Source organism: Lucilia cuprina, chromosome 6 (assembly GCF_022045245.1).
Source record: "Lucilia cuprina isolate Lc7/37 chromosome 6, ASM2204524v1, whole genome shotgun sequence".
NCBI classification, from domain to species: domain Eukaryota; kingdom Metazoa; phylum Arthropoda; class Insecta; order Diptera; family Calliphoridae; genus Lucilia; species Lucilia cuprina.
In genome coordinates this window covers 48,658,735-48,671,623 of record NC_060954.1, presented here as the reverse complement: position 1 = coordinate 48,671,623, position 12,889 = coordinate 48,658,735, and the positions used below count along the sequence as shown (strand labels likewise).

General features: G+C 30.2%; 1 protein-coding gene across 1 annotated transcript in view; it reads left to right on the top strand.

Annotated features, from left to right (window-relative positions):
- LOC111676035 (serine-rich adhesin for platelets) overlaps nt 1–12,889 on the top strand; it is a 321,746-nt gene that overhangs the window by 102,078 nt on the left and 206,779 nt on the right. The window contains exons 5-6 of the mRNA XM_046953535.1: nt 308–386; nt 493–622. Of these exons, the coding sequence (XP_046809491.1) occupies nt 308–386; nt 493–622 (209 nt within the window). The remainder of the gene's footprint in view (nt 1–307; nt 387–492; nt 623–12,889) is intronic.

The following is a 12,889-nucleotide window of genomic DNA, read 5'->3' as shown; positions in this document are numbered from 1 at the left end:
CTAGAACTGAACTAGAACTGAACTAGAACTGAACTAGAACTGAACTAGAACTGAACTAGAACTGAACTAGAACTGAACTAGAATTGAACTAGAACTAAACTAGAACTGTATTAGAACTGTACAAGAACTGTACTAGAACTGAACTTGAACTGAACTAGAACTGAAATATAACTGAACTAGATCAGAACTAGCAATGAAATAAATCTGATTTAGAACTAAACTAGAACTGAAGTAAAATGTCTCTAGTATTTCACGTGATGTAAAACTACTCTGCATTTATAATAAATACATATTTTTTTATTTGCAGCCATCATCGTCACAAAAAACGTCATCGCCATAAAAAACCCAAAATACTTGTACAGGACTTAGAAACACAAGAAGTAAAGGTAAATATGTAATTTAATACCAAAAAAAAAAAAATAAATCATAAAATTGAAAAATTTCAAAAAATATTAAAAAACAACCAAAATATTTTCATTCTTAATATTATAGGTAATCGATCCAGATGATTTGCCAGAACGTGCTCGTTGGACCATTATTGCAACAGCATGTTTACTGTTGCTGATGTGCCTCATGTTGGTCGGCATTACATTACGCATGGCGCCAATTATCGACGATATGGGTAAGTTCATAGCAAATGTTAATTGTTTGAAAAATTAAATTTATATTCTCCAAAAACGTATGTTTTTTTTCAAATTTTGTTTTTAGTTTTTTGTTTCTATATATATATATAATTAATTCTATTCATATTAATTATTAAAGAAAATGGAACATTTTATATTTAAGAAAAAAGTTTAAATTCAAAAATATTGTTTATTTATTGAGAAAAACTTGGATGCTTATCGAAAAAAATACTAAAAAAATAAATCAATAAATATTTGAGTTAAATATTTGTTTTTAGTTCAAATTTACACTTACTTTGCTTACTCTACTTCTTAGTTTTGAATTTTTTCCTAAAAAACTCATTCAAAAAATTGATTTTCTAAATAAAATCTAATTTCATGTTTGTTGTTATTTACTTTTTTTATTTTGTTTATATTTCGTACCAAATAAAAACGTACAACAACAAACGTTACTTTTAACGAAAAAAAAACTTTCATGAAAAATTAAAAAATAATTATAAAAAAAACAATCAATTATATACCGACCGATTTTAGAATTCGAAAAGAAATGTAAGTACACTTTTACAAATAAATACCCTTACAATTCTTATTTATTTGTTTTTCCTTGTTATTATTATTTATTTGACATAAAAAATAATTTTAAATATGGAACATTTCAATTTTAATGTATTTGTTTCTCTATTAAGGATGTGTATTAAAATTAAAGAACAGTTGACTTAACGAATTATGTTTAATATCAAAATGTTCGTTAAGTATAAATATTATTAATTTGTAGACATATACATACTTCGTACACTTAACAATGGCTGTAAATTTCAAAAAAGGCTTTAAAAACTAAATTTTGGTTTATAAAATGGAACTTACAAAGTTCATGGATTTTAAATATTTTAATTTTAAGAATTTAAGGAATATTAAATATCATTCATATATAGTAATATTACCTTGTTTTCAGATAATTTTTTTTTTTAATTTTAAGTCTATCTATATGTTGTGAAATCATTTAAGAAAATCCTTTTGTCAATGTATTTTCAGTAAACGTCATATCTTATGTAAAAAAAGGAGGGATTCTAGTTCAGTTCTAGTTCAGTTCTACTTACTTCAGTTCTAGTTCAGTTCTAGTTCAGTTCTAGTTCAGTTCTAGTTCAGTTCTAGTTCAGTTCTAGTTCAGTTCTAGTTCAGTTCTAGTTCAGTTCTAGTTCAGTTCTAGTTCAGTTCTAGTTCAGTTCTAGTTCAGTTCTAGTTCAGTTCTAGTTCAGTTCTAGTTCAGTTCTAGTTCAGTTCTAGTTCAGTTCTAGTTCAGTTCTAGTTCAGTTCTAGTTCAGTTCTAGTTCAGTTCTAGTTCAGTTCTAGTTCAGTTCTAGTTCTAGTTCAGTTCTAGTTCAATTCTAGTTCAGTTCTAGTTCTATTTCAGTTCTAATTCAGTTCTAGTTCAGTTCTAGTTCAGTTCTAGTTCAGTTCTAGTTCAGTTCTAGTTCTTTTCTAGTTATGTTCTATTTTAGATATATTGAAGCTCTAGTTCAGATCTAGTGCAGTTCTAGTTATTAATTGTAGTCAATTAAAAACTATACAATGTAAAAATTTTATCCTAATTATGATTGTTGCTTTTGTAAGACCTATTCATATAAATGTTGTGGAATCAGATTGCAATATTCGGTTAGGAATGGAAATATGGCCATTCGATTAAAAAAGAAAGCTTTTAGTGGAGACTTGAGAAAGAAAGTGTCCAAGTTTTAAACCATTTTATACAAACTTTGGAAAATTTGTTATGTCAAAAGCTTTAAGGATTGTCCCAAAAACATGGTGCATGTATTAGCTAAGGTACTGGAAACAACTTTAAGCATTTCAAACACACCCTTAAAGCTTACTTTTTATACACTCTTTTTTATATACTCTCTTAAGGAAAGTGGTTACTTTTTATTCTCTGTAAGCTTTTATAAGCTTTAATACAATAACTAAAATACTCAAGTTCAAGCTTGACGATTTTTTTCTTATTTCGGTTGTAACAACTCAATTGCATTGTGTTACATCATAATTTCCCTCATTTTCATCCTATTTTGCTTTATTATATTATTTTCGGTAAATCCTTTTTGAGTGTATGTCTCAGTGACGGTGAGTGTTTAAGAGTGTGTGTGTATATGTATGGCTGTCGGCATGGAGAGCAACATTGTTTATCTAGGACAATTATATCACATGTTGCATTTTCCCGTTAATGATATTTATATACATACATATGTACACTTACACACCCATACAATCATTATTACTCCTGGTAATAAAAGTGTATGTGTGTGTGTTTGTATTTAGAAATTGCATTTAACGGTAGATAGTAATGTCAATTCTAGGGTGTTGTAGTTTTATAAAAATCGGTTTTTATTTGGTTAAAAACAAAATGAGCGATGATAATGTTGATTTTAGACCAAAAAAAAAAAGAAAATAATGGAAAAAACCAGTATGACTTACACAGAAATTAGTTTTTTTTTATTATCTTGCCAGTAATACGTATAACTTTACAAAAAATTTCATTTATGAGATTATTTAAGAAAGTAACGTATAGAAATTATTTTTAAACAAAAATTTTTTTTTTGTTTTTAAGGTCAATAATTTCTTAAATAAGTAATTAGATAAAAAATTGTTATTTTGCTCGAATTTAAAGTGGCAACAGGACAAATTATTGTGATTATTGGTATTAAACTCAAACAAAATTTATTAATTTTGTTGTTACATATGATGTTTAGTTGAACTTGCAGAAGAGTCATATTAAGAATTTGAATAATATGATAATTCTTATAAGATCTTTATGTTTCGTTTCATAATCAATAGCCACATATTCATTCATTTAACTAGTTCCGTTTCTGAATTAGGTTAGGTTAATAGGATGTATACCACATCAAATCCGAAGAAATAAGCCTGTTTTTACACCTTTAAATAAAATAAAAAAAAGAAACAATAATTTGTCACTGAATTTATTTCTTTCAATGTTCAGAAACTTAGTTTCCTGCACGTAATTTCTAAGAATTTTCGAATCAGTGTTCGCGATGAATGTTATTTACGGATTTATATCACTCACAAGATACTTGCATCTAACTTCGACAAATGCATGCCTGAAGCAAATAAACTGCTCCGGAGTTTCACTGTCCTCTCCACATGCTCTTTATTTGACTAAATACTCAAGTCCATAATCCTGCATATCCACTTGGAATACTAATCATCATACTACCTCAGTCTTTCTAATTTTGAGGAGATTTCTTTTCTTGCTCTGAAAAAGGGGACACCCCATAGGATCTGTTTGGTTCTACCCATAGTTTCATTATTTCAGAAAACTTTTTAGGATTATCTCACTCATATTTTTAACTCAGCTTTCGAAGTGTTTGCGATGAATTTTATTTACGGATTTAGATCACTCACAAAATACTTGCATCTAACTTCGACAAATGCATGCCAGTAGCAAATAAACTACTCCGGAGTGTCACTTTCCTCTCCACATGCTCTTTATTTGACTAAATACTCAAGTCCATTATCCTGTGTATCCACTTGGATACTCACCTCAGTCTTGTTAACCTCAGTCTTGCTAATTTTGCGGAGTTTTCTTGTCTTGCTCTCAAAAGGGTCATCCCATAGCATCTGTTTGGTTCTATTCATAGTTTCATTTTTCCGTGAGACTTTATAGGATTATCATGGGGTTTACTATAACTAAACTATGTTCACTGTAACAATATATTGTTATCTAAAACATATAATTGTCATTTTAATTCGATTTAAAAAATATTGTTGTTACTGTAATCATTTTCATGTTCATGGTAATTATCAATTTGAGTATGATTCAATGAAAATTTTTTTTTTTTAATAACTTAATAATGGTAACGGTGAAAACATATTATGTTACTAACAACCATTTAAACTTTCAAATAACCATTATGTGGTATGTTGTTATACATATGTTACATAACTATTGTATGTTATGTTGTTCTATGTCTGTTGGTACAACAACAAAACAACTTTATTCACATACCTCACACATATTATTTTGTGTGTGTGTGTTGTTTTAGGCGACAATAAAATGAGTTGAAATAATTCTCATTTTGTTTATAACATTATATGTATAAGTATTTCACTTTGTATAGAATATTGTAGCTAGGTTTTTTTCGAGTCAAATTTAAATGTGTAAATAGTGTCATGTCTTGTAGGTTTTTACTTTTTTAGGAACTGTAATTTTACTGATTCAGTACTCAAAATAAATTTGATTTTTTGATACATATTTTTAACGAAATTTTGATCACATTTGATGAAAATATAATTATATATTACAAACAAGATGAAGGCAAATAAAAAATATTATGATAACATATTTCAACTGTGTTTCATCATAATATGATATTTTAAAATTGTTACAAAAACCATAATATATTTAGACTACAATCATAATGTAAACATAATATGTTGCTCTTAGAATATGGAGACTACAACCATGTTTTTTCTCTGTTGTACCTGACACATGACGTGTCCTATAACTTTTGTGTTTCATCATAATATGATATTTTAAAATTGTTGCAATAACCATAATATATTGACACTACAATCATAATGTAAACATAATATGTTGCTCTTAGAATATGGAGACTACAACCATGTTTTTTCTCTGTTGTACCTGACACATGACGTGTCCTATAACTTTTGGTCACTTAGTTAGTAGTTAGTTAGATATTTAGTTAGTTAGTTGTTTAGTTATTTAGTTAATTAGTTGGTTTGTTAGTTAGTTAGTTAGTCAGTAAGTTACTTAGTTAGTTAGTTATTTAGTCAGGTAGTTAGTTAGTTAGTTATTTAGTTAGTTAGTTAGTTAGTTAGTTAGTTACTTGCAAGATTTAACCTCAGATTGAAAAGAAGATCCCAGCAAAAACTTTCATCAACATGTAAAAGGTTCTGCCTGATTTACAAAATACAGCTTCTAAAGGTTTAGAGAGAAGAGTTGTAATGAATTAGAAAGTACTTATACTACTTATTATTTTTAAGGCCTTATTAGACTATTTCTATGCAATTCTGACTATATGTAGTAGTTATTGTAAAGTATATTGTTGAATAAGTAATTGAATTAAAAGTCATTACATAGTTTTATCTGTGATATTGTTATTATATTACATCAGTACAATAAAATTCACCTAGAGCATAAACGAGCCTAATATCCTTTCCTATTTTGCCTACTACCACCAATACAAGTAAGAAAAAACAACCCAGATGTATACGTTTACAAATTAAAAGTTTTTCTATAACATTAACATAATTGCAAATAATAACCTTATGTAAATTGTATTAATTTAGTTTTCATTTTTATTTTTCATTTCAAACTTGTCTGCCCCACCCTTTTGCAAGATAATTCCATTCAACTAATAGTTGGCAACATACATACTTTACTATATAATCTTCAAAAATTCTTCATTACACTAGTTAACAACATTATAAAAACTAATAAAAAAACTTCATTTTATAACAAAAAATGACTATAAAATAGTTTCTTTTACACTCATACTTGCATGAGCAGAATGCACTAATTTTGTGGTAGATTATTTTCAAAAGTATTTATGTATGTAAGTGTCTGTCTATGTATGTATGTAGATAATACAGCAATGATGGGCATAAAGAGATAATAACTCAAACATTATGCAAACAATTTTGGCATGCCAAAGTTGCATGTAAAATTTTATTTTTCATGCAACTTTGGCCCTTTTTCATACAATTATTTTTGTCAATCGTTGTGTTTGTCGTTGTTGCCCCCACCAGCACTGTTGTGCTCTTGTCTTAAAATGCAACTTAACTTGCAAGAAAAATAAAGTTTAATATTTCTTCTATGTGTACGTATGTTAGGCGTTTGTGTTTATGTAATAGACACTATTCTAAACAAAACTTTGTTGTTGGAAATTTGTATGGATTATAATGACTTGGTAATGTGTGTAAAATATTATTATTGCATATAAGAAATCTCTCGAGTAGAGTAAATTATATTTAGTTGTAGCGAAAAGTTATAATTTTCCTATATAGATTTGAACAAATGTGTACAAACTTTTGTATATATGTATATGTATTTTAGGGTTTTTACTTTTAAAAAACTTTAGTCCTCTTTCGTATGTAGATGGCTAGGTAAAGTTGATAGGAGGATGTATAGTACATCAATTCCGAAGAAATATACCTAAGACATTATCGACCAGTTGCGCGCTCCTCTTCATGAAAAAAATGTTCACAAACTCACCTTCCTGGACGTAATTCTTAAGAATTTTCAATCGGTGTTATTTCCGGAATGACATCATACCAAGATACTTGGATCTACATTGGCACAGAAAGTGCTCCAGAGTTTTACTTTCTCTCCACATGCTCTTCATTTGTCTGAATTCGCACGGCCAATTTAGCATAGATGTGCTCGTAATCCTATGTGTCTACTCAGAATATAATAGTACTAACTTTTGACTTGCTCATTTTGAGAAGATTTCTCGTCTTATTCTCATCAGGGTCACCTCATAAGATCTTTGTAATTCTACCTAGCGTTTCATTATTCCAAGAGGCCTTATGGGATTCTCTCTCCCATATTTTTAATTCAGCTTTTGTTGCGTCGAATGGTCTTGTGTTTGTCAGGTTAACTACATCGAGCTCCGCTCCCTTTAAAGCCGTTACATTCGTTACATCTATAATCTGATACCGCCCTAATTGCCTTCTGGCTGTCGGAAAATATATTAAGTGTAAACTGTAAAAATTTACGTAAATTTCTTACAATAGATCCGAGACTTGTAATTATAACCACGTACCTAATGACATACTTTTCAATGACTACTACTTATCGTTCTGTTTACATAGAAGAACTTTAATAACGTCTTATTAATAATGTGTTATATAATTACTTTTTAATTCATTAATATAATTCTGTGTGAAGGATGTTATACGTTTTTCTTCCATACGATTTGCATTGACTGACCTTTTTTATTACTTATAAGTGATTACTGTAAGTACTTATTTCCAATGACATCACCCTTAAATACTATTGTGTAAGTCAATTTTAGCATTAACCTCTTACATGGCAATGAAAATTTTTGCTGGGTATATAAAGTTTTCTATGTAGATATTATATCTGAAAACGATCCATCATGTAGTAGTGAAAGTTAAGTCTAGTCCTATATAGTTCATCCAAATTAGATGTAATGTATTTTCCCAGAACGTTATTTTGACGACAGCTGGTCCAGTTTGGAAGATAAGAGGTGACTTAAAAGTTCATATTATTAAATTCAAATTGATCATCAACAGCTCATATGTCGGCGTTAATGAGTGTGTGTCACCACCATAGCTTTTTGAACGTTCCATCGAGATTATTATTCTTTACAGGAACTAAAGACCAATTGAACATAATGGCAGTGAAGTACTGATCAAATTTGGTTTACTGAAGGGTCCAAATACATAGATACTGGTACTGGAGCTGAAATTTGTAGTCCTTACTTTTAGAAGGCTATTTCCATGGGAAATATCCTTCAATCTTAAAGGCGAAAGTTTACACCACTTTCATGTTTGCTAGAGAGTTCATGAGGAGAATGATTAAGGGTCTAAGAATATACATATTTTCGGACAGTCAAGTAGCACTCAAGGCCTTACTGTTCTATGAAGTAAGTTTGAATGTTGTAATAAATTGTCTGACATTACTGAACGAACAATGTAAACACAACAAATTAAATGTGTGTTGGCGGTTCACGACAATTAGATTTCCACTTCGGAATGCCCCAATTCTCAATAGGCCAAAGATTGTCAACTCAGCAACAGCTGTATCAACCGGAAGTTTTTTCCAGTTAAAGAATCGATTTCCAGTTAAAGCTTCTCAGTAGTAATTGAGAGCTATAATAGACAAAGCTCTTAATAACGCTAACAAAACGTAATGATCATAAAATACCAAAAGTACTCCTCACAGAATACTGTGGTCTCAGATAATACCAATTCATCCTGCTTACATTCTGAAAAAAAAATCCTTAAATCCTTTTTAAATATTTACACATACTTTTCGCAAGCCTAAGTTACTAAAGACTACATGTAATGTTTGTAAGATTTAGTCATTTTCAATTAGGATTTATATTTCTAAGGAAAATTGTTGTTTGATAATATTTGTATGTTTGATACAAAGACGTTTGAAAATGTCTATATACATACACACATTTTTGTACACTCAGTTATGTTGATTTTAAGATTTATAAAATCAATGATAAATAAAATATTTGTAAAGAAAAAAAAATTCAATTTAAATAGATTTGATTTATCTGGTTAGAAATAAAAGGGTGTGAAAATTACAAGCGTTTAAACAATAGGGAGCTACAACTTACACAACATTCAACTGTGCAATCTGTAACTTTTAACTTAAAACAAACTTTCTTTAAATGGATTTTAATGATAACACCCTAATGTGCTTACATGCAATATTTGCAAATATTTATCAAATTAAATTGTATTTTGAAATACAGCACTCGAGACCAAAAACAAAAAAACAACAACAACAAAGAAATAACAATTTTAATATTATTGTCAAACAAAACGTGTCAAATCAAGAGAGAGATATTAACCATGATTTTCTAAAAGTAGCATCAAGTGAAACAAAATACCACTACTGGTTACTCTGTCTGTTAAGCATCTTGCAACATCATTCGTATTTTTGAGTCCATTGCATTATTTATACAACTCAAGATGGCTAAGTGTCCTTTTTCATACAAAACTCTATTAAGGCCAACACGAAGAAACCGAAACTACAAGTCATGCTATCCATACTAAGTACATTTGTATGTATGTATGTATAGTCAACAGGCTAAACGGATGAAGATTGTGAAAAAAATAATAAAAAACAACAAAGCATTGATGCACGCAACAATAAATACAAAAAACTGAAAACGTGAAAATATTTTTGAGAAAATAATGTATCTAAAAGTCAACAATAGTAGTAACTGAAAAACAAATTTTAAGGTTATATTGTTACAGCAAAAACAAAGATATTGGAAGAACATGTAAAAAATAATACCGAGATAGCAAAAATTTCTATTTTTTACGTTCATATTTCATCACTTATTACGAAAATCAGCCTTACACAAAAATAAGTTGTATTAATTTCGGTAGAGATACTAGAACATCTGTACTAGAACATGAAATAATGAACCGATTTTAAAAATTTTGGCTTCGTCCAAAAAAAAAAAAAAAAACGTTTGTGTCAAGTATAACGAAATTTTCTTAAAAATTGGACGGACAGACAGACAAACAGACAGAAGGACATCGTCAAAATAAAAGTTTAAGTCAAGTATAACGAAATTTTCTTAAAAATTGGACGGACAGACAAACAAACAGAAGGACATTTCTAAATCGATTCAGAAATCAATACCTCTAGTATTAATTGGTGCCATTCCCCGACAGCCGCTTCTACGTACCGGAATGACCCGAATTATCCAGCTAAGGGCTGTCAACCTCAGCAGCAACAATAAACAACAACAACAATAATTGGTGCTTACAGTCTACTGCCTGGCTTAGTCCTTGCAAAGGTAGAAAAGAGGTCTAACCAAAGAACCACATAATCTGGTACTACGAGTGGCCAGTTACCCGCAGGACTATGTCCTGTCTGATCAATTTGTTGAGGTTTCTTCGGAATCCACGTAGTGGCTGTGGATAAAACCCAAATTCGCGAGAAGAGTGAGTTGCGGTTAAAAGACTGATGTAAGGTTAAGTCAATATTTCGGGATAAGTTCGGTGCTGTTGCCGAAACAACAGATACCTTACAGAGGAGTGACTTTGGGACTAAGCGTTGAAAATGAGTTGATATTAATTGTATATGGTACGGGATGAATGTGGGGTATGGCGGGCCTCACCCACCTGTCTACCCATAATAAATGTGTCGTATGTTTTTCTCTTATGAATGTGTCGGATAAATGAGATGTGTGTTGGTATCATATACAAATGATACAATTGAATTTTCCTTCCTTGTCCAGATATGTTCAGAGTATACTCTGTTCAAATCAGAATGACAACAGTGTGTCCCTGTAAGTAAGAACAAAGTCTCGACTTATTTGATGGAATCGTACTTCGATCTATCGGTTACGTCTCAAGGTGCTGCTGTCAAAGGAAGTGATGGTTTACATCTCAGAAGTTAAGCAACGGGTCAAAGATCATATAGCTCTAGAACTCAAGCAAAGTGCTTTACATGGACAGGTATATCCATGTACAAAAGTTGCAACCTGCATGTAAGAAATACAAAGGGGCAGTGATGAGTTGTTTACTTTTTACTCGCAAGGAAAAAGTACCACCGTGAGATAGGGCAACATGCCAGGTACTAACGTAAAGCACTTCGACTTCATTCAATAGTTTACAGTTTTCAAAATTGTAAATATTTGATTTATATAGAATATGCCGCATCTCCTATTGCTAGTAAGTCCATTTTTCGCCCCAAATATTTCATCTTAATACCGAAGTACTACCGAAAAAATGTGTTCTCAGGTATACTAATTTAAGATTGTCTTTTTAAGGGAGATGCCACGCCCATTTTTCGCCCCAAATATTTCATCTTGATACTAAAGTACGACTGAAAAAATGTGTACTTTCCCAGGTATACTTATGTAAGATTGACTTTTTAAGGGAGGTGCCACGCCCAGTGTTACTCATATGGATGTCAAAGTTGTTTGATGAAGTTTCCGTTTATATAAAATTGAGAATTTTATACTGTGTCTTTGTTATCGGTAGTTAGTTAGTTTGTTATTTCAAAATAAGTTTTACAGGCATATTAACCTTTGATTGCATATTCATAACTTGTTGCTCCACCCTCGTACACTTGTAACAAATTTGACTGGAGCAACAACAAAATATGTAATGAAAAAATCTGTCTTGCTTTATGAGATCTTAACGAAAAACAAAAATCTTTTCAAAAGACAAACACAATGTCATTTGGAAAAAACAGCGCATATTTTATAAGCTCTTTCGCAATGCACAGTGGGAAATATTTTTAAGCATATTTCCTATCTTAGTATTCTTCCATGCTTATCTATTTATATAAAATAAAGTAAATCGAAAAATGAAAATTCATATTTGATCCACTGTTTTGTGCTGACAAAAATTCTTGTTAAACAAGCATAGTATAGTAGGAAAAATATGTTATACTTTATTTAAAAGAATTTATTTTCTTTAAACAAAGTTCTTGGTGTTTTTTGTTTGCTTGAATGTTTAGAAATTTTTGTTGTTTTATATTAAATTTTATTAACTTAATTTTTTTGTTTAACTTGGTCTTTCATCTTTTTAAGAAAAAAATTGTATATATGTTTAAATAGAAGACACAAACAAAAGTTAAACTGTTTATTACATTTTTTATATTCTTAAGAATTTTTTTTAATAATTATTATATTTTTGAAAAAAAAAACAACTCCTTTTAGTTGTTGTCTTTATCTTTAAAAAATAAGACAAACTTTTGTAGCAGAAAATTATTTACAAGCTCTGTAAGTGAAAGAAAACTAAAATACAAAAGCTAATCTTTTACTGCTACTTCATCCGGTGTATTGTTGTAGGAAATAAAAATGTACTTGTTAAGAAGTTATACCCTATAAACGTTATTTACTTAAAGTCAAAAAAGTGGACAAGTTTTTTTACGTCTAAGGAAATATTACTCATTAACTATGTAGTTGTTGTTTTTTTAGCAAGTAAAGATAAAAAATTTATTTATTATATCCCTCACCTTCGTGAGAAGAGTATGAATGAATATTGAAAGATATAAAGTGAGCACCTGCCTTGACGGCCTTATCTCACGGTGGACTTTTTCATCCACTGGGTAGACTTGAGAACACTGGGTCTACCATCGCCCCTTTGTCTTTCAATGAAAAACTCAGGTGGCAATTTTTGTACATTGGCTATGACCGGTCCATGCACAAGTACTTTTCTGGAGTACTCGAGCTATCTAATCTCTGACCATTGGATGGCCTCTGTTGATTAGGCAACTGCACCTAGACACGTAACCGGTGGACCTAAGTACAATCCATCAATAAGCCGAAAACATTGTTCTTACTCACAGGGACACACTGTGGTAATTCTGATCTGAAAAGAGTATACTCTGAACCTATCTGGACAAGGAAGGAAAATTCAATGGTATCATATGTATATGATACCTTTCATCCATCATCATTTAACCCAGCACACATCTCATTCATACGAGACATTCGAAAGAAAAAAACATACGACACATTCATTAGGTAGACGGGTGGGGTAAAGCCCGTCGAACCTCACATTCATCCCGT